The following is a 20432-nucleotide window of genomic DNA, read 5'->3' as shown; positions in this document are numbered from 1 at the left end:
TGCCAGTGGTTCTGACTTGACTCGTCTCAAGGACTTTGTTAATTTTTGACTATCAAGACTATTTAACACCCAGTCACAGGGCTGCCTGTTTTTTCTTGCACTAGCTTCTGGCCAGTTAATATAACGCAATGTACTAGTTGGATTTTGGTGGGGGTCTTGTTCTAGTCTTTGTTCTGAGGTACAGCGTCATTACAAAATGAAAAAGTCCTTCTAAAAAGCTTCTTATTTCTTCTACGTGCAACTAGTACTTTGACAAGATGAAGTGAGTCAGCCTGTCTTTAATGGGATTGCATTGAAATGTCTGCTTACATGCAACTCTTGTTGTCATTCCTTGGCATGATCGTTACTTGAGGGGCAGATTAGAGGTCAATCAGCCAGAGCCACGGGGGCGCCCACAGCTAGCCTCAGGATACTCCCTACAAATGTAAGATCAAAAGGGCAGGCACATGAAAATTACTGTTTACTTTTTATGAATTATTTCCCAGAGATGGGATCATTAGCAGAATCTAAATGCTGGCTGGCTTGTATTGCAAGGACACTCCTGACAGAACTATTTCACTTGGGCACACCTTTCCACTCTTTTAAAGTCAAAAGATCCTCTGTTTTTACCTTTGTGGGATTTCTGTATTATTTAAATAACTTTCGAGTTGTATGTTTTTCCCCAAAACAGTGTTGCTACTTCTGCACGTGCTTTTAATTCTTAAATGTCTTCCATCTTTTTTCTTTGTTCACGCAGCAAATTTCAAAGGCTGTGTCCGTACCCAGGGACTCTGTAGGAGACACACAACTTCTGAAGGAAGTAAAACTTCCTGGTGATCTTTCTGAGTGAACAGTGGCTGGCACTTAAAATTCATCACTGGCCAATGGGTACCAGAGTTATCCCTACTGTAAATACAGGGGAAAGGTGATATTGGCGGTCATGGCGAGGTACATGTTGGCAAATGCTGATTCAACGTCTCCTCCTGCGGTAATCTTCACACATCAAACTCTACACCTTCTTATCCACATAAGTATCTGGTTTCTGTTTGATCACAGTAATCAGGGCTATTTAGAAGGGTCACAGTATATTTGCCCTTTTGTCTTGTGTCTGGAGCTATGAAAGCATGACTTTGGAGCAAATGTTGATTGAATTCTAAAGAGACTGGCAGTAGCTAGGAACATGTGTAGTTGCTGATATGCTAAACTTGTGATTCCAAGTAAAAAACTGTTTGCTTTTTAAAATAACTTTGAAAAAGTTACCTTGAAGGACCAAATACATGGTGGATATTACTCTTTAATGAAAACCAATATGAACTTCCTTCTTATCATCCAATGTGTTACTAACCTTAATGTGAAATAATCAAATGCTGCCCAGTGTAGGAATGAAACTAAATCTTCTGGCTGCTAACCAAAATAAAATCCCTTATAGCTATTTTTGTATGTTCTTAAAATGTGTGCTGTGAGATTAAGCAGTTGTCTTTTTTCCCCCCTCTGCTATTTTTCTTAAAAAGTTTAACACAAACAAACACATACGCACACATATTTATATAAAAGTGTGTGTGTGTGTGTGTGTGTGAATATATATATATATATATATAGATGCTTTCTTGCAGCCCATTCCCATGCTAAGACTAGGGAGCAGATACCCAGTGCTTTGTTCTTTTATCTAAATCCTTATTCTTCCTGTTGTGGCTAGATAATTTGGATAGGTGTGCTTTTATGCATTTGGCATGATATTTTCTCAGCATCATTGTGGTTTTTGGCATTCATCTTGACAGCAGCAGCTTGACAACTTCTTGCTGTTGTTTATAAGGATAAATCAAACATTCCACTTTCCATCTTTTCCTCTTGCAGATGTACACTGCTTGGGAATTTTTTGAATCCTTGCTGAACAGTGAGAGTGTAAAAGAAGTTGTGTGGATGAGTGGGGTTGCTGGGATCTCCAATACAGGGGTCTGCAAGAGACCATCTGTAGGAGCATGTCTAGGGTTTAATGCAGCAGTGTTCAGAAAGCTGAGACACGGATAATGAAAAATAAACCAATCAGTTCTAGCCTGTGTTGAGCTGCAGCCAATCTCAGAAGTTTTCAGCCATGCGTCTTGAACTTTTTTTTGCAAGATGAACAGTAGGTAAGAGGGTCTTTATTCTTCCTTTCAGTCTTGCAGCCATGATCACAGGCTCAAGAGATATCTGAGAGCAACTGATTTGGAGCCAGGATCTGGCATGGTTGCTCTGCATTTCTTGCAGACTTTACACTGAAGTGGAATCAGTTATCTGATTGTGCTTTTCATCTTGGTTATCTTTGTCATTGACATCTGCCTGTAGTCATCATGGAAAACAATGGTTTTAAGTTGTCTTCTATTACATTTGTGCTTTGGAGGCTATCCCCTGTCTGTTTTTATAACATGCCACACAGGTCCTTAAACCTTTCCTCTGCAGTTCGACATCTTGAAGCTGACACCTGAATTCTGGTGGGTTTCTAGCAGAGATCACCACAGTGCTTTTAGGTCAGAAGAATGGTGGAGGTCCAATTGCTAAGGAGTGCAAGGTATACCTGCCAACTGATAGCTGTTAAATTAACATTTCCATTTCCCTGTGTATAGCCTTATCTTTACAGACAGGTGTAGATGTGTTGGGAGAGGGGCTATTTTTGGCTATACTGTAGGAGAGCCTGAAGGTAATGAGTTGTGTATAGTAAATCTTGCTTACTCCATAATTTCCACTACATTTCAAATTAGGGGCCTAAATTAGGGTTAGTGTCAGACTTGCTCTTCTGCTATGTCCTAATTTTGTTTTAAAAGCACATAGCTAAGGACTTTAATATGTTTTAGATTCAGTGCTTGTAAGTTATACTAAAATCCCTAAGGGAGCCAAAATAACTTATTAAAACCTTGCAAATGTTTTTGACTGCTGCATTCTATTATTTTCTATTCCAGCGGTAGCATACAGCCTCTGCTGCTGATGGGCGGAGGAACGCAAACCTCCAGGGCCCATTAGACTTAACTTGTTTACTGCATTGATATCTATATGTTAAATGACAAGAGAGTTCAGGTTATTGAATAATTTAAAATTCAGCTCTAATTGGTGTCATATGACCTGGAAAAGGCCATGGATGACGCCAGGAGCATGCTGTGAAATTCTTATAAATAATTCATAAATTAGATCATTCATTTGCCTGGATGTCTTGTTAAATGCAGAAGTTTGTAAGTAATAACTGATGATATAACACCTGTAAGTATTTAGTTCATATGCTGGAAGGTAATCTACCTTGATGATCTTCTAGCAAAACCTGCCAGAGTATGAGAGTTAATTGCACTAGGGAGAATGCACTACATTTATTTGGGATGGGGCTTTGGCAAGGCGTACTGTGCAGATGTTGCATTACGCATTCTCTATCAGCTAGACAACTATTCTGTGTATGCCCATGTTAAAAATGCAGCTCATCACTCTTCTGCCCTTATTTCACATGAACTCCAAATGCACTGGGAAATGGTAGTGACCTGCTCTGCTCACAAATAGTATAGTTTTTGAAATATTTATCTAGGTCTTGAACTACTGATTCTTCAGTAAAATAAAGGGCAGAAGTAAAAAATTGAAGTCACAAGATTGTGATTTTTCGTTTTTATAATGTTGGCAGCACATTGAATGTTAATAGTTAGACCTGCTGCTGTCAAGATTAGTATAGTGGCATTTTTCTGTAGTGCAAACAGGTCTGGTGTAGTTTTGTTTCTGAAAGCAAACATGTTTGCTTAATTTTAGTGGTCAGGTATTGCATTGCCATGTGTAGCTACTGTTTGGGCTTAATGGGCATTCTGCTCAAAGTGACTTCCAAGACTAAATGCAGAGACTCCTCACTTCGGTTTTCTTGGAGCACTGTATTATTAATGACTGCCTTATCAGCCAGTGTAAAACCAGTTTGCTGATCTGAAAAGGAAGCATTTGTTAGAGATTATCTACAATATTTGTGTAGCTGGAGAGAAGGGTGGCATGTTTATGAATGCAAAATATACACTTATAGCTGAGTGCCAGCAAATGCTCACATGCCACTTTGAATGCAGGTTTTTTGTGCACCTGGCATCCCAGCTCAAACCCTCTTAACAAAGGGGAGAAAAAAAAATTAAAGGCAGTAGAAGCATAGGAGGTGTTCCTCTGCTGTCAGCTAGCAGCTATAGATTCATTTTTTTTGTGTGTGATGTGATCCTATTTTTATTTTTGTTTTGCTACACCTGTTCAGTATATTGAGTTTGGTAGATTTTTACAGGAAAAATACGGGCTTGTGACTGTCATTCACATATTGTTTCTTTGACTTGAGACCACTTGCTTTATTCAGTGCAATGGGGCAATCGTAGCTATACATAATTACTACAGAAAATGGTGCTTTATTTCTTTCTTGAAAAATGGTCAGCTTACCTTCTGAGTTATCCACTGCATCTGTCTTAGGTACTGACAGAGACAGTTGCCGAACCATTAACTGGGCACCTTGTAATGGCTGATATTAGGTTATTTATGGTAGATATTTTAATAAAGGATTATACGATTTAAAGGAGAAAAAAATGATAGACTTCAATATATCCTACTAATTTACTTTATAATCTTTACCTTTTTACATTCTTCTTGATAAATTCTTACGGATTCTTGGAAAGAATAGCTCCTTAATCACTAGTAATGCACTTCAAATAGTCTTATCATTTGAAATAGTCGTTCTTAAAATGGCTTTTCTGTTGCCCCGATAGCCTACCTGAGCTTATTTGTAATATATTCTCCTTATTCCAGTGACAAGAGCAAGTGCTTATTCTGTTGATAGATCTGCAAACCCCAAACCAAGCTTTATTCAGATGAGACCCATACATCACCAGTGCATGGTGTTGACCGAGTTCCAGGTTTAGGATGTATGTACCTTAATGAGTGTGTCAGCTAGGTTGCTAATGCATGCTCTTGACACTCTTTAAGGTGTCCTTGTGTGTGGCAGTCTCTCATTTGCCCATTTTGAAACACTTCCTTCATTTTGAAACATCTTTAAATCCCTGTACTTCTCTTCTGGTTGCTGCTTTTGTGTGTTCTTGACTTCCTTCAGGCTCCCTGCCCCACACACTGAACTTCCATGTTCCTTTCTGTTTCTCCCCAGCTAAAGAAACCCCCAAGATGAAAATCCAGAGGGAAATGCGCACAAAATACCATCAAGAGCAGTTTTAGTTGATTGTCTCTTTTTTTCTCCTGCATTCAAATGTATCTCAGCAGTGAACTGTAAAGCCAGGTGCTATGGATTAAACTCTGACCCTGCTGACATCCGTAGGTGTTTTGCTGTTAACCTTACCGCCACTGTATTTCTCCCAGTGTATGCAAGGACCATAGCTTTTGTCCTCTGAGCGCAAGACTTTCCGAGCTCATGATGGGGCTGGTTCTTAAACATATTTTGTGCATGCAAAGCTACCAGTGAAATCTGTCGGGACCTTGCCTGTGTGGAGATTGTAAGGTCTGATCCGCTACTAGCTCAGCCCTTGCCAGACAAAGCCCTGCGTGCTGGAATCAGTGGTTGAACGCGTCTCCTCTACCAGCGCTGCCTATTAACGCTGCAGAGCACACAAGCGGTGTTCAGGAAGAATTTGCAGAGATCCTAATGCTGCATGCATAAAGCTGCCGTGCTGTTTGTCTGTTTGTCAGAAGTTTTAAGGGCTGGATGTTTGTATAAGCTTTGCTCCAAATCCCTGAGCAAAAATTACTGGGATTGCAGTAAAGATTTCTTAGAGCTCCCCACCTGTCTTCCTTTTTCAACCTTTATAATGATTATTTGAGCTGTTTTTTTAATATCTCTTGGTTTCCATGCAAGAGTTTCACATCTGATCAAGTCTTATTATTAGTCTGATCAAGTCTTGCAGTATGCTGCAAGGAGCTGTCTGAGTTTGTTTGTTTGTTTAAGCCTCAGTTAAAGGAAGTTGTAGCTTTAAATACCATACAGCAAGTGTGGAAGAGCTCCACAGAGGGGAAAGCACAGCTGTTCCATCATGGTCCGCCACGGTTTCCATGTGTCCCGTAGGTAATATCTTCCTTAAGCTCATCTTGTAAAATTGCCTAATTCCTCATGCTTGTGAGTCTTTAGAATCAAGGTACTAGGCATGTATGTAGATTTTTTTTTCTTTACTTTTCCCTTTTACCGGACCTGCATCTTACAGGTTTGTCATGGAATGTTGAGGTCGTATGATCCTTCATAGATACAATAGTCAGGCTATTTTCCCTGCAACCTATATCCAAATGTAGTCTTGAATTAAAGCATTAATGGAAAAATACAAATTACTTACCAATTTGTTGGCTAGCTTCTGACTCCCAGTAGTTAATTTTTCTTTAGGGTTAGACCTTGCAAAAACACTGAGGAGCCTTCAAAGGCATGTGAAACTGGAACTCAATCTTCTACCTAATCTGACCTCCTTCTTCTAAAGGAATGAACAAACCCCACTCGCATTCGATGACATTAATGAGAATTTCCCCCCCTGCAAACATATTGTAGCTGTGAAATAACATTAAAGTTTCTCTGCCTTGTTATGAAGTCTTTAAATGTCAATGCCATTTCTGAGACCATCAGGGCAGATTTAATGGTGGCCAAGGTCAACAAATGCTAACTGGTACCTCTCTTTTAGGGCCTTCAGGGACTCTTAATGGAGTCTCAGCCATGAAATTAATTTGCGATGTGGGCCTTTATTCTTAAATCCGCTCCTGATGATTAGTTTGTACCATCTTCATGTGTTTAGATTTCTTAACAATCTCTTGTGTCTTCCATCAACAAAAGAATGCTAAAGTAAAGAAGTTCTGTCATTCCATGTTTTGCGCCTTTTTTTTGTTTCAGAACAACAACAACAAAAAAAAACAGAAGAAAAACTTCTGTTATGGGCTCTGGAAGGTGAGGTGTATTCTTTCTGTAGAGCATCCTAATCTGTCAGCTCTGATAGCATTCACTATAAAAACCTTTGAATCTGTCCCCTTCTGCTGTCCTGGAGGTCAGGGCCACTAAACACACTGAACCCCTTTTTGTGCTGTTGCCCTAAATGCTGTGCCAGCAAAAGCAGGTGAATGAGAGAAAATGGGAAATGAGAGACAGAATGTGACTGCAACGTTCTCCTCCTTTCCCTTTTCTGTATCTCTTCCCATTGCTGGTCATCCCTTTATGTATTGTCTAATTTAGATTGAATAGGCTTTGTAGCCTTTATTTGTCTAGAAAATATTGCAGACAAGGATGGCATGCTACAAATAATAAATAACAAAACTCCGTCTTTTGGCAGCATGTTGCATTTCTGCTCAGTTGCCCTGCCAGCCCCTCTGACTTTAAAATATTTTAATGTCCTGCACTTTTCACCCAGTCCAAGCACCAGACTTTCCTCAGACATTTAGCACTGACATTAATGCAAATGCCTCCAACTCATGGGGCCCTTTGGGGCAAAACATGACATCCTTGGCTTTCAATCACATGGTGGAGAGGATATTTTTATATCCACAAAAGTAGAAATAATGAAATATCAGTATTCAGGTGCTAATCCATGTTAATTTACATTATGTGAAGTCTACAAAAAACTTGTAACTGGTTGTCTTGAAGGGCAGCAGAGTATATTTGGTATTTTGTTTATTTATAAAAAGGAATTTAAATTATAGATATAAACACTCCTTAGATTTGGATTATGTCTCTCTTCTAATCATCACCGGACGCTTGCTTGCATCCCTAAGTTCCACTGGAGTGGTGCTTGCTGGCTGTCTTTCACTGCCTGTGGACCATCCCTATCTGTTGTAAGTGTTGCTAGAGTGCAAGTAATACTTTTCTCACTATCTGTGGTTACCAAATTTCACTGCTAAACCACTTTCACTAAAGTGGTTTTATTATCTTTAACAAACCCGCTTCTGTAATATATATAAAAAAAAAAAAACAACACCAAAAAAACTAAAATAGTCTTTGTGCAAAGTTCTAAAGGCCAGGATTTTATATTCAGTATGTTACTGACATTAATGCACAGGTCTAGCAAAAGGAATGTGAGTACCTGATTCACTGCTGTTCTGATGTGCAAAACAACTCAGATGTTTAACTGCTTAGATGAACCATAGTGCTCTGGGATGTAAGTAGGATTTTGATGCCTGTTGCACAATACCCATGAAAACAGCTAGAATTTGCTTGCATTGGGTTGACAAATGTGAGTTACAGTTGCTTTCTTTCTTCAGAGTTTTATCAGAGTATAATCACTTGCCCAGCTTAATTGAAAAATCACTTACGTTTATAGCTGAATTTAAACATGTTTTGTATTTAAATGACAGCTTTTGATGTACAACCATTTTTTACAGAAAGTAGTTGGTTTTTATCTGTGTTTCTGTAAAGATATTTCAAAAACTCTCATCAAATTTCCAGCAGTAAGTAATATCCCATTCAGTGCAAGGTGAAATGTTTTACATCAAATCTCCTGCTGTGTAATGGCCAATCAAAGAGTATTTATAGTGGCTGAATGGATTTTTTGGCTCGGTATTCAAAATTAAACATTTTCAAACATTAACATTTAATGTTTTTTGCCACTCTTCAAGTTGATTTTATGTAACCCTAGATGCTCACAACTACTTGATACTCTGAAGTGACTCATTTTATGCTGAGGATCCTGCAGGCAGTAGTTTTACATTTATTATACTTGTGTAGATTGAATGAAATGTATGTTTGATAGCAGGTCCATGTCTGACTTTTGATAAACATTTTGTCAAGCTGGGCTGTCTGTCCATCGGCATGATGCAGCAAGTCTGTTTCTGAGGGAACATGTTTATCCAACAGCATTAATGTGTAAAGATAATTTTTGCTAATTCAGAAGAAATTGTTTCTTTTATTGCAGGTGTCCGGTAAGAAGGCCTCATGCCAACAGCCACCTCTGGAACTCGATGGTTCGTACTTAGCCATTAGGGGACCACAGACTTTTAACAAGAACAGCAGAGCATCAAAGGCTGGAAGCCCAAGCTGTGTAGCATTGTCTCAGCCCTGCAGGAATAATCACGATTGTGGGACTGAAATCCATTACAACCATCAGGAATGTCTGAAGGAATATTCAGTGGAAAATGGCTTGCACAGAAAGTGTAACAATATGATTTCCTCAGTCAAGCAGAAAAGCCCGCACCGTGTAAAACCAGCTCAGGAGATGGACCAGAAAGCAAATGAATTTCAGAACACGTGCCCTCCACAAATGAGTTGTGGTTGTGCCTGCAGGCATGTAGGGAGCTCAGGTAGCGTGCAAGAAAGCCACCATGTCAGCCAGATTCCTAAAAGACATGCTGGGCCCGTTCACAAAACCTGTGGTTATTCCAGGCTCTCTCGAGTTTCTGGGCTCAATGACAGCGTGGATCCAGGGTCTAAAGAAACAGAACAAGCTAAAAGGTTGTCTGAAGAAAGAAGGCAGCAGCTGCTACTGCAGAAAATGGAGCTGGAAATTGAAAAGGAACGTCTCCAACATTTGCTGGCTAAACAAGAAGCAAAACTGCTCCTAAAACAACAGCAGTTACACCAATCCCGCATGGATTATAACAGGTGATTTTGAGATTTATATTTTAAAAAATAAATTCAAAAATGTATAACGAAGACATGGACAAGGGGAATACGGAAAAATGGAATTTATAAAATAAGGCAATACCTGTGGCATAAGTACTCTCTAACAGTGATTTAGAGGAGAGGAGACTTTAGTGTATTAGCATATACTGTTGGGAACCAGCATGACAGCTGTGGAAAGCAGCAGAGGAAAACAGTATGTGGTAGAAAGAAAGGCACAGGAAAAGCAGTTCTAAAAGAGTAGGTAGGAGAAGAGGAGCAGTAGAAGAAAATGAGAGTTTGATCTGAGTGCAGGCATTTTAAGGAATAGACATTTGGCAAGGGAGCAGCGTGAGTGTGGCTGACATAGATGTGGCATTCCTTTTCTTTCTTTGCAGAGGGCAGTTTTGAAACACTGCACCTTCCTAGGTAGGGACTGGAAGAAATGTCTTTTCTAGAAAAGACAAAGATAGTTTTATACATTTTATACATAGATTTGTATGAGTATATATATATGTGTGTGGAAAAAGGGGAGTCCTGTGAAAAAAGGACATTTTCTTTTCAGTGGTATTCGTGCAGGGGTAAATGCCAAGACTGTGGCATAAGAGCTGCCTGAAAACTAGAAGGGAAAGGCAATAACCATAGAAATAGGGAATGTGGCTTGAAAGGTCCTTGAGATCGCAGAAGGTGAGGTAACACCTTCCTGACAACATAAATGGGGACTCTGGCAATTGGGAGAAACTGGTTTATTGCTATCATGTGTTACATAGAGTGGAGAGGAACAGCAGAGGGGAATGGGTTAAAACTGTGGAAGAATAAGTTGAATTAGCCAGTGTAACTCAGTTGAATGCTAGTGTGTCGGTATTAGGAAGGGAAAGGAATGGGAAAATCTAGCAGTCTTTTAAAAGAAACAATAGGAGGATTTCAGAAGAATGCTTATTTCAATGCTATTTTAATGTGGTAACTGCTGACAGCATCCCACAAGAGTCTGCAGTACTTGACCCATTTCCTACATGCATGTATAATAATCACTGTGGAGGAATATATCACTTTCTTTTCTGAATCCCAGCCCCACTGGCTACTTTTTAAACTCTAAAAGAGAATAATGTAATTTAGGTGGTCTGTTGTTTCCTTCTCAGACGCTTGAAATGAGTGTGTTTGTTTAGCTTTTAAAATGTCTGTTCTATCAGAGGCAATCACAATTGTGTGTGTGAAAATGGCTGAGGTCACAAACAAAGGGTTATAACTTAAGGTGAGAAATAAGTAGGAACAGATGGATTCTTAATCGTCAAATAGCTTAATTCTATGTATGCATCCCTCTGTATGAAAAACGAGTAGAATATGAAGGACATACAGACTGAGGGTTTGTCTGTTGGGTGTTTTGTTTCTAATGGATCATTTTCAGCCTTCTTTGAGGCATCATCTGCCCAGAAAAAAACAGACCTTAAATATCTCTGTAATGATGTGCTTGTTAATGCCATTGTGCCTATTTTAGCCTTTTTTTCTGTCCAGGAAAAAAAAAAAAAAAGAAAAAAAGTTTGCAGAGCTCTATTTACTTAAAAAATGCTACGAAAAAAATCATATGTGATCAGTCTGAGCACTAAAACTGTTTTTGCAATCTCTTTTCAGAGGTGCAGGTGAACGCACATTTACCATTTTGTCTCTAAGAAACACAACTAGATAGAAATAGTCTGCTTGCTCTTGAAAAAATACTCAGTCTCTTTAGTAGGAAATGTTTGATATTTACAGGTAAATCTCTTAACCATCACAGTTATATTTCAGTTCTGCCTATATAATTCTTTTCCACTTGATAACAGGGTAATTTTATGTGCTACAAACAATAAAAATTTGTTTAGCTAAGCTCAAATACCCTTTGCTTCCTTGGCGGGAGGTTCTAACCTAGTTCATCTCTTAACATCATGACAGTTTAAAAAAAACATACAACAAAAATCCATTTCCAAGTAGTGTTTATTTTTGTCTGTCCTTCTGCATGGTTGGAGTGCTGGTTAAGGTCCATTTTAAGCTGCTGGAAGTATTGTCATTGAGTGACAAGTAAAAGGTCTGACCATTTGTAATTATTGGCTATTAACTCTTCTCTTTTAGCTAAAGTATGAATTGATCCTTTTTTTTTTTTGACCATGCTGCATCGTAACTGCATTTTAATTCCCCACATTTCCCTATTTAGCCTCAAGTGAGCATAGTACTTTCAGTCTGCAGTTTCTCTGGATGTGAAATAGTTGTTCAGCTGTCAAAAATGGTGTGTGTGCAGGGAAAGTGGCAGCTCAGTGACTTCCACTGATGCCAACCACACCAGAATAAAGGAGAGTTCCAGAAATTACAAAATATTCTTTCCTGGTAATGTAGACAAATCTGGGTAAATCTTGGAAACAGTGATTCTATTCAAGTAAAGAGGGAAAATTACTTCTATTGCTGATTTTTTCTGTCTTTACTGGAAAGAAAGAAAAAAGTGGGGTTATGTGTTAAAAATGGAGCATCACCTGTGGGCCCACAGTTTGAGAAGACACAACCACGTCAAACACCTTTTACGTTTTGTGCAGATTACATGATGTTCGGAGCTCTGGTGATGATGGAGCTGTAACCTGAGCCAAAGAGGGATGCTTGTTTTAGATGCTGTGACCATTTTTCTCAAGGGAGCAGATCCTTTGAAATCAGTAAATGAACATTTTCTGATCTTTTTCCCAGTGGAAACCCTCAGAAGGAAAGGTACTGTACATAAGTCAACCTTCCAAAACAAAAGTACATTTGAAAGTATGAAAACAGTTGTGAAAGCTTCTGTATTAAACATGATTAATAACCATACTTCTAGACACACAACTCACCTTTTTCTGGGCAAGTTACTTTTGTGGTGATTTGACCAGCTGCATAAAGAGCTACCTCTGCTTCTTCAGGTTTAGAGGCCACATACCTGGTCTGGGAGATGTGCCCATTGATGAAGCACCTGGAGAACTTGCTCTGATGATGAACGGCAACAGCATGGGACTAAGGTAATTTTTCTATTTTCTTTTAAGTACTTCACACAGTGTTGGTATATCTTCTTGACAGTGTGCTATTGGCTGCCAAGTATATTTGTTCATGTGTTTGTTTCAGATTAAGAGCTTTTTTTCCTAGAAAAAATAAAATTCCTTGGCTGTTGATTTTTATGGATTACACGCTGAACTGTTATCACTCAGGGTTTAGTTGTTGACTTCCTGTAGTGCTCTGAGATTGTGTGCATCATGTCTTAAGGACCCAAACCTAGCCCAGGGCAGGCTGGAGTTTTCACAGAATCTTTGATTTCTTCCTCTGCTCTGGGTTTTGCTTCTTCTTTTTCAAATCAGATCAGAACATCTCTTTAGGCTTGATTTGAACCTGCTGTAAAAATATATTAGCCTTTAACTCTGAGACAGAAATTATATTTTACCACTGGTGATAGTTGCTTGTTTTTTAAACAACACCGTGCTGCACCCTAGCTCCAGTAACCAGTGCTAACAACCACTGAAATTGTCTTAATTCTACTTTAAATTTTTATCTCTTTATCTCAATTTTGCATGCTAATTAAAACTTCAGTCAACATATGTTCTTCCTATTCTACCCAGTTGCATTTCATGTTTCCACTGGAAGATGATTCAAGCCTATTAGAAAAACAGCAAACTGGAACTGGATTTGATAAGAGTTTTCACCCCATTCTCAAGAAGTAGCAGTATTATGTTATGGGTTTGAACTCTGTTCTGTCAACCCAACCATCCTGTTGGGTGGACAAGAAGTGCAGCTGATCTTTGAGTGGCCCCCTCTTCATGAAAAGAGAAGATTTTTAAACCATAAGCTCTTTTAATTCTAGTATGAGAATGTCAGAAGAAACGTTTGTTTATAACCTAAGGGTCCAATACTTTATTTTTATATTTTTAACTTCAAATGATACTGGTTTTATTTTATTTTATTTTATTGAGATCTCTCTTCACTACAAAGGGAAGTCAGAAGACTGGTAAGTCTTCTTTCTCCAGAAGAATATAAATTGTTACTTTCCTTAGAGTGCTTCATTGCCTAACCAGGTGTTTTGATGCTATGAGTTGCTGGTATATCCTTCGTTGCATTTTGATAGCTTTTTTATTTCATTTTCACACATACTGATGTGATCAAAGTTGGATCACTATCAAAAGAGAGAGAGTCGTGATATTAATATGCAGCAGCATTAAACCCTTGGAGGAAAGATGTAACCTAGAACATCTGTAGGACTTCTTGCCAACAGTTTACCAACAAACCTGCAAAAATCTACATAGCTTAGCAAAGAAAACGAGAAAAAACTGTGATGTTTACAGAATTAGAGTTCCAGATTTCAAAAGGTTCCACACCCTGTGTTCATTCCCCTGGTTTAATTTACTGTAATTTTTCAAGGTTAAAATGCATTTGTGTAGTCTCAAGTTGGCACGCCAGCTGGTTCCAAAGTTTGGCAGCATAACAATTGGAAGTTTTTCTTCCTGTATGCCATCTTTGGTTTTGCAAAGGTTACCAGATGAATGCTTCCTGAATAATTTAATGTTAGGCTGAAAGAGGCTAACGAAGACAAGTCCATTTATCTCTTTTATGCATTTGAATTTGTGATGTTTTCTTCAGTAGAGAGTGTGCAAGTATGTTGCTAAGGCTTAGAAAAGATGAAGAGATTGGTAGGAATGTAATCTTGAATTCTTTTTTTAACACTTTTTTCTTTAATTGATCTGCCAAATGGTTCTTGTTATAGCAAATATAGCAAATGCTATCAGAACCCTAATGGAAAACCAGCACTCTCTGACTTTCCAGTTCATACATGAGAGCTCCTCTAGCAAACCTCACAGCATGAAACTTGATTTCAGCCTTCAAATAAGCAAAACTTAGTTTAAAAATATCCTGATATTTGAAAGGAAGTGGTGAAAGTCCTTTAAAATACTAAAGTTGCTGAAGTGAGATACGGAGTTTAGAAGTAAAATAAATAATATAATCAAGAACTGAAAAACATAGTTTTTTTATAATTAACAGCTCATTTTGAGTTAATTATCTACAATTACGAAAATCTAATTGCAATTTATTCTCTACTATCTGTGGGAAGAATCGTAGGCAAGGGAATGTACATCACTGCCAGGCATAAATGCTATAGGATGGGTACAAATAATAGAGGAGCCCTTAATGAAAAACAAAAAGCAAATAGGAGCGTGCAGCTGTGCCAGGCTATTGAAAGGTAATTGTAGTCAGAAATGAGATATGTACTTTAAAAGGCATCTTGTCATCTCCTGTAGGGATTAATTTTTTCCCTGCTTGAAAAAAGCAAAAAAGATTCCAGGAGCAAATACAGTACTGCGTTTGATTTCTGTTGCAGTGTTTGGTCATAGTGTGTCTGTTTGTGGAAAAGAAAACTTTCACCTTGGGGAGTACTACAAGCTATAGTCAAATTTTCATTTTCTCTTCTGAATGTCCCATTATGTTTTCTTCATTATCCAAGTCAGCAAGTGTTGTCCTTCTCAGTCTCTTTGGACTGGCCCAGGATGAATTTGCAGCATTGAATTTGTCGCTTCCCTGCTGGGTATGTCGAGGAGCTGTTGAGAAGAAATGTGTCTGTCCCTTTGCCTGCATACAGCTGGGCCAGTGCTTGGGACCTGAAGAGTCTTCAGATGCAGGATCTCCAATTCTCTGAGGTGCAGCAGTCAGAGCAGGTTTTATTGAGGATGGTTTTCAGTAGCTTGGAGTGCTCCTAAGTGAGCCCACAGCCAATTTTCAGCTGAGGAGATAGTAACTTGTACAATTAATGGCAAGTTGTCTGGTTGTCTGTATAATTTCTTTTCAAGCCTGCCCCAGTGTGCAAGATGCTTTAAAATATTCAAAATAAAAACATAACCTGATGCATTTGTTTAGCATAAAACAGCCTTTTACAAAGCGCTTTCCATCTCCCAGACGCAGATGCTTGGTACATGCTCAAGTACCCACTCCATGCGTATTCAGTAGGATCAATACACCCGGCACCTGCTTTTGTGTGTGCTCCTGACGTCTGCATCTGGGAGAGGAATTTTAAAACAATCCACTCCTCTCTCCCTTATTTAATCTCAACTTTGGATCTGGATGTCATGGAAATAAGACCTGTTTAATAGCACAAACTCGAGAAGATACGGTTTGCTGCTTTGCAAGCAGCCCCCTTCCCTCCAGAGTTGTGCTATGTGCCTAAATCTTAATCTACAATGTTTCCTGCTTATCCAATTCTTAGGCATCCTGTACAGCTCCACTGGTACAGCTTTAACTGCATTCTCTCTAAATGCATCCTTTCCTCGGATTTCACACAATGCTGCTGCTGCACCTCTACACTGACCTGTGCAAAACGATATAAATAGGAATTGTTGGATACAGCAGCTATCGGAGGGGTTTACAGTTATCTGCAGGCACCCTTTCGGTGTATACTACCTGGTTAAAGGATTTCTTTCTCAGATTACTAAAGATTTGCAGGTGTAATTTGCCACCTTTAATTTCATTGAGGGCTTTTTACGTTTGTGTGCCTCAGCCTATGTCACCCGTGTGTATTTTTTCCAGCTTGTATTTTTAGTTAGTTGAAAATATCCAACACCGGATTCAGTAGTACTTTCCCTCTGTTTGAATGCTCATTGCTATGGTGATAGTTCCAGGAGGGAATGCTGTCAGGGGTCTTTTAGAAGATTTTTATGTTTATGGTGTAACTATTTTTATTATCTTGAGAGAAGGTGACAATTATCTTTTGCTCCTTGTTTAGTGCTTTGTTATGAACTCGATTTCTTCTGCTGCTTGTTAGACATACAGACATCTTTCTATAGTGATGTACAAGCATACTTTTGTGATTTTGTCCAAACAGTCAATGCAATTAAATATAGATGCAGAGGAACACAGACTCGCAGCTCCCCCTGCTGTTCCAGGCATATGTTGTTTTTTTCACACAATACCCCCCTAGCAACTTGTTTAAAAATAAAATAAAAATCACACGCAGTCATGGGGTTCTGCCACCTGACTTGTGCTGTCCCCATTGCCCCATTCTTGAAGGGAACCAGTATTTACAGTGGCATTGGCAGCGCTCATTTTATCTCATATTTGGAGTTTCTTGTTGGTTCTTCATGACGGTGTGCATCACCTCCTGTTATCCACGTCCTGAGCCTCTGGAGGAGAAGCCATCACCAGTGCCAGAACTGGCTTGTTGGCCAAGAGCTCCCAGCCTTCAGTTCATCCCCGAGCTATCCTTGGTCTCTTGAGGTGCAGCTATGTAGTATTTGGCCAACTTTTCTGAATGTATTGAACACAGTTTGTTAGATATTTATTTTTTTCTCATCTCTTCACTGCTTCAGCAGACTGGCACATTAAATCGGACTGAAATCAACTGTGCTTGCAAATGGCCCATAAAGTCCGTGTGTCTGGAAACTGCTTACTCACTTGTTAGTGCTCCTTTTATTGCCCAAGTTACTTTCTTACTCCAGATCATTTTATATTGAAGTTTGTATCATTTTTAGGTGGGATATTTGCCGAGCAAACACTAGTTTGCCCAGTAAAAAAAAAAAGTGCTTATGGATCTGCTGGTAGTGCAAATGCCGATTTAGTTGTAGACAAGAACGTTCCTTTCTCTGGTGGAGTTGTCTGGCTACGTATAGAATCAGCATCTCTCCAACTGATACCTGCTGGAGCCGATTCTGCCACAACAGGAACATGTATTCAGAGTTAGATATACGTTTTTGCTTCATTACTGCCCCATGCGGACTCAGAAGGTAGAAGGCCTTGTTCAGAGGAAAAGCTTTTGTTCTGATCTGATAACTAAAAGCTTGTTGCCAAATGAGAGGAAGAGAGAATATACATATATATATATATATATTTATATATATATGTGAGAATATTTATATATATATGTGTGTGTGCGTGAGAATATTTATATATATATATCTAAGCTTGCATATTTATATTTGTATATTTTTTAAGGCAGATAGTGATTTTTATCGGACTGGGGAGTGAGGAGCAGCTCATTTCCACTGACCTGGTTGCTTCGCTAATCTCATTTTCAGGCTTGCTTTGAACTGTGACAGGGTGTTAAACTGTGTTACGTTTACCTGAATTATGCTGATTCTGTTCTCGTGATCACGTGTGCTGCACACAGCCATATTACATCATTACCATTACGGTCCCAAGAAACATTGAGCAGTAAGCCTGTTGATAGACTCGAGGCATAAGATGGAAGTGGGAGCTACCACTGTAGTTTTCATAGGCAGATGGAGCTAACCTGTAGGTGAAGTCTTCAAAGAGCACAGGAATTCTGGTGTTACAAACACTTCTAAGGATGGCAATCAGTGAAAACAGGCTTACTAAAACTTGAATACATTGATATTTGCACAACTCTTGCATTTTCTGCCAGTCTTTTACTTGGGTAGGGTTCTGTAATATCACGTATCAGAACTGAAAATGCTTGGAGATTTTGTTCTTTGGGTTAAAATACTTAAAATTCATGTATCTCCTGAAGGAGTTTGTTCCTTGCCAACACTTGCAGACAGTGAGAGACATTTTTGCAAGTCATTTGCAGATGCCTCCTTTACAGGAAAATGTACACACTGTTAGTTTACTGCCTGAAATGAATTTTGAAAACCTGGATGCTATTTTTATAAATTGGAGTGGATTACTTTTTCAAACATACCATTTTGTTGCTTTTTATTTTTAAATGTAATCTTGGATGAAGAGAAAACGTTGTTTAATCTATATATTCATATGTTAATCTATATATTCATATGTCCCAGAAATTTGTAAGTTGGACTAGTTAAGAAAAATCTTGCGAAACAAAATGTTCTGGAAGGTAGTTTTAAATTAGGAGGTTTTAAACCCACCCGAACAACTTTCACGCCATTTAAAAGCTTATATCCGAACTGATGGGGCAGGACTAAGAACAAAAGCAATTGGTATTACAAAGTTAAGCAAGAAATCCTCTGTACCCTGCTGTTCTGGTCACGATCGCAGCTGCACTAAGCTAAACCCGCTCCCCCACCCCTCTGGTGACCTTGGCTGTGCTTCAGCACACAGAGAATTGAAGCAAAAGGCAAACTCTGGTAAATATTAGATTCTGTCACTTGCAGATATACAGACTACATATAAAGATAACGGCACGCGTGCTCTCGTTCCTCTCTAGCTCTCACCTTCTCTGAAGTGGACTTGGTGTTTTTGCAGCTGAATTGCTCTGACATAAAACTTTCCAGACCGTGCTGGTGGGTTGAGCTGAACTCCGTGGCGTTGCATGGGTGCTGAGGCTTTGCAGAACTACCCATTACATTTGTAACAGTGCTAATTTTTGAGAGCCACGCAGAGAAAATTTTAGATTCAGCCCAGCTGATTTGTTCTTCACACTGCTCCTGCGGTGAAGAGGATTGATTTTTGTGTTTCTTTTGATATTTGGCTTCCTTTCCTCTGGTACTCAGTGCTTCAGGCCTTAATCCTTTAACCTTGAATCTGAGCATCAAGGCTTCAGGAGGGATCAGGCCTTTTGATGGAGAGAGAACATCTTTTGTTGTACCAAATGGTTGGGAGTGGTATAAAGCAAGACAGATCTCCAGACAGTATGTATTCCTCTGTTGCATTAAAACACTATAAACAGAGGATGGGCTTAGTGGGGATTATAAATAATTTGGGGGAAGGTGGCATATTAGAAGCAATGGAAAAGAGTTAATGACTTTTTCTTTAACATTTCACCAATAACCAGTCTATCATGACAGATGTGTACTGGGTTGCCAAATGCTAGAGTCTGATTTGGGTAACGGTTCAAAGCTCAGCGTGTCATGGAAATGGCAATGTGGTCCCCGATGGAACAGGGGAAGAAAGCTTTTCAGCTTCTCAAAGGGCAGTATTTGTGGAAGCAGATGCTTGCTTGCCCTACCCGGCATAAAGAACAGTTCTGCGGGCAGCCGGGAGAGTTCGTACTGCTGGATTTTTATAGGATCATTAATTATATGTTATAAGGCAGCTAAGCATGGCATTCTTAACTCGATGAATTCCATTATGAATGGCCTTTTCATATTCTTCATCTCATTATATTAAATGCATGTGACCTGAAGTTTAGCTAAAGTTATTGTTCGGGTTAACTTTCATTTAGTGGTTGCCCTAATTTTAGAAACAGTCTGATCTTTAGGTTTTATGGAGAGACGTTTTTTTTATGCATGTTTTTGCAGCACTATTTTAGATAATTTCTTTTGGAACTAGGTATGAACCTCTGTGAGGTGGCAGGGAAGGGATTTAGTCATTCCTTGATTTGCCTGGAGATTTCTGGGCCCATATCCCTGGATGACAACATCCAGTTACACGGATTTGGCTATCATCTCTCTGCCAATAACTCTTAAACCTTCTGCTCTGTTCCATCTAGTCTTGCATATCTGACTGCCTCCCTGACACATAATCCTGGTTGTTTTGCCTTCAGATCATTCCTAATCTGGCCAAAACAGAACTCCTTACTTTTTCTTCTGAATCTCTCTTCACTTCTGATTTTGATAACACCACATCCTCTCTGTCACTCAGACTTGTAACCTCGGGGTCATTCTCCTTCTCCATATGCATTTGGGCTGCTGATGGCTACTGCAGCTTCCTTCTGCTTTGCAGCAAAAATGTACAACTAGTTTGTCAGCAGTTAAAATGCTATTCCTTGCTCCAGTCCTTCATCCTGCACCTTGACTACTATAAAATCTTCTCTGGCTGCTCAATATTCATGCCCTGCCTTCAAAATAAATTATCCAAATCAGCATCTTCACTGCTCATTCAGATCTTGTCACCGTTGCTTCTCTGAAACCCTCCTTCAAAGGCCAGTTGTCTAAGGTATCAGTCTACAGGGCTCTGCAGAAAGTCACACTGACACTTCTTGTTTTATTTTCTCTGCCATCCCCTCTTCACTCCTTCAGTTCCGTGAAACTCAATGTTTTCTTTGGTGCTG

General features: G+C 39.1%; 1 protein-coding gene across 2 annotated transcripts in view; it reads left to right on the top strand.

The window, feature by feature from the left end:
- Nucleotides 1-20432, top strand: part of KIAA1328 (KIAA1328 ortholog) — a 173348-nt gene that overhangs the window by 106213 nt on the left and 46703 nt on the right. For both annotated transcript variants that reach the window (XM_035310300.1, XM_035310301.1), the window contains exons 7-8: nt 8826-9511; nt 12418-12513. In XM_035310300.1, coding sequence (XP_035166191.1) covers nt 8826-9511; nt 12418-12513 — 782 coding nt within the window. The remainder of the gene's footprint in view (nt 1-8825; nt 9512-12417; nt 12514-20432) is intronic.

The sequence above is a fragment of the Oxyura jamaicensis genome, chromosome Z (assembly GCF_011077185.1).
Source record: "Oxyura jamaicensis isolate SHBP4307 breed ruddy duck chromosome Z, BPBGC_Ojam_1.0, whole genome shotgun sequence".
Taxonomy (NCBI): domain Eukaryota; kingdom Metazoa; phylum Chordata; class Aves; order Anseriformes; family Anatidae; genus Oxyura; species Oxyura jamaicensis.
The sequence above is the reverse complement of the archived record's forward strand: the minus strand, read 5'-3'. Positions and strand labels throughout refer to the sequence as shown.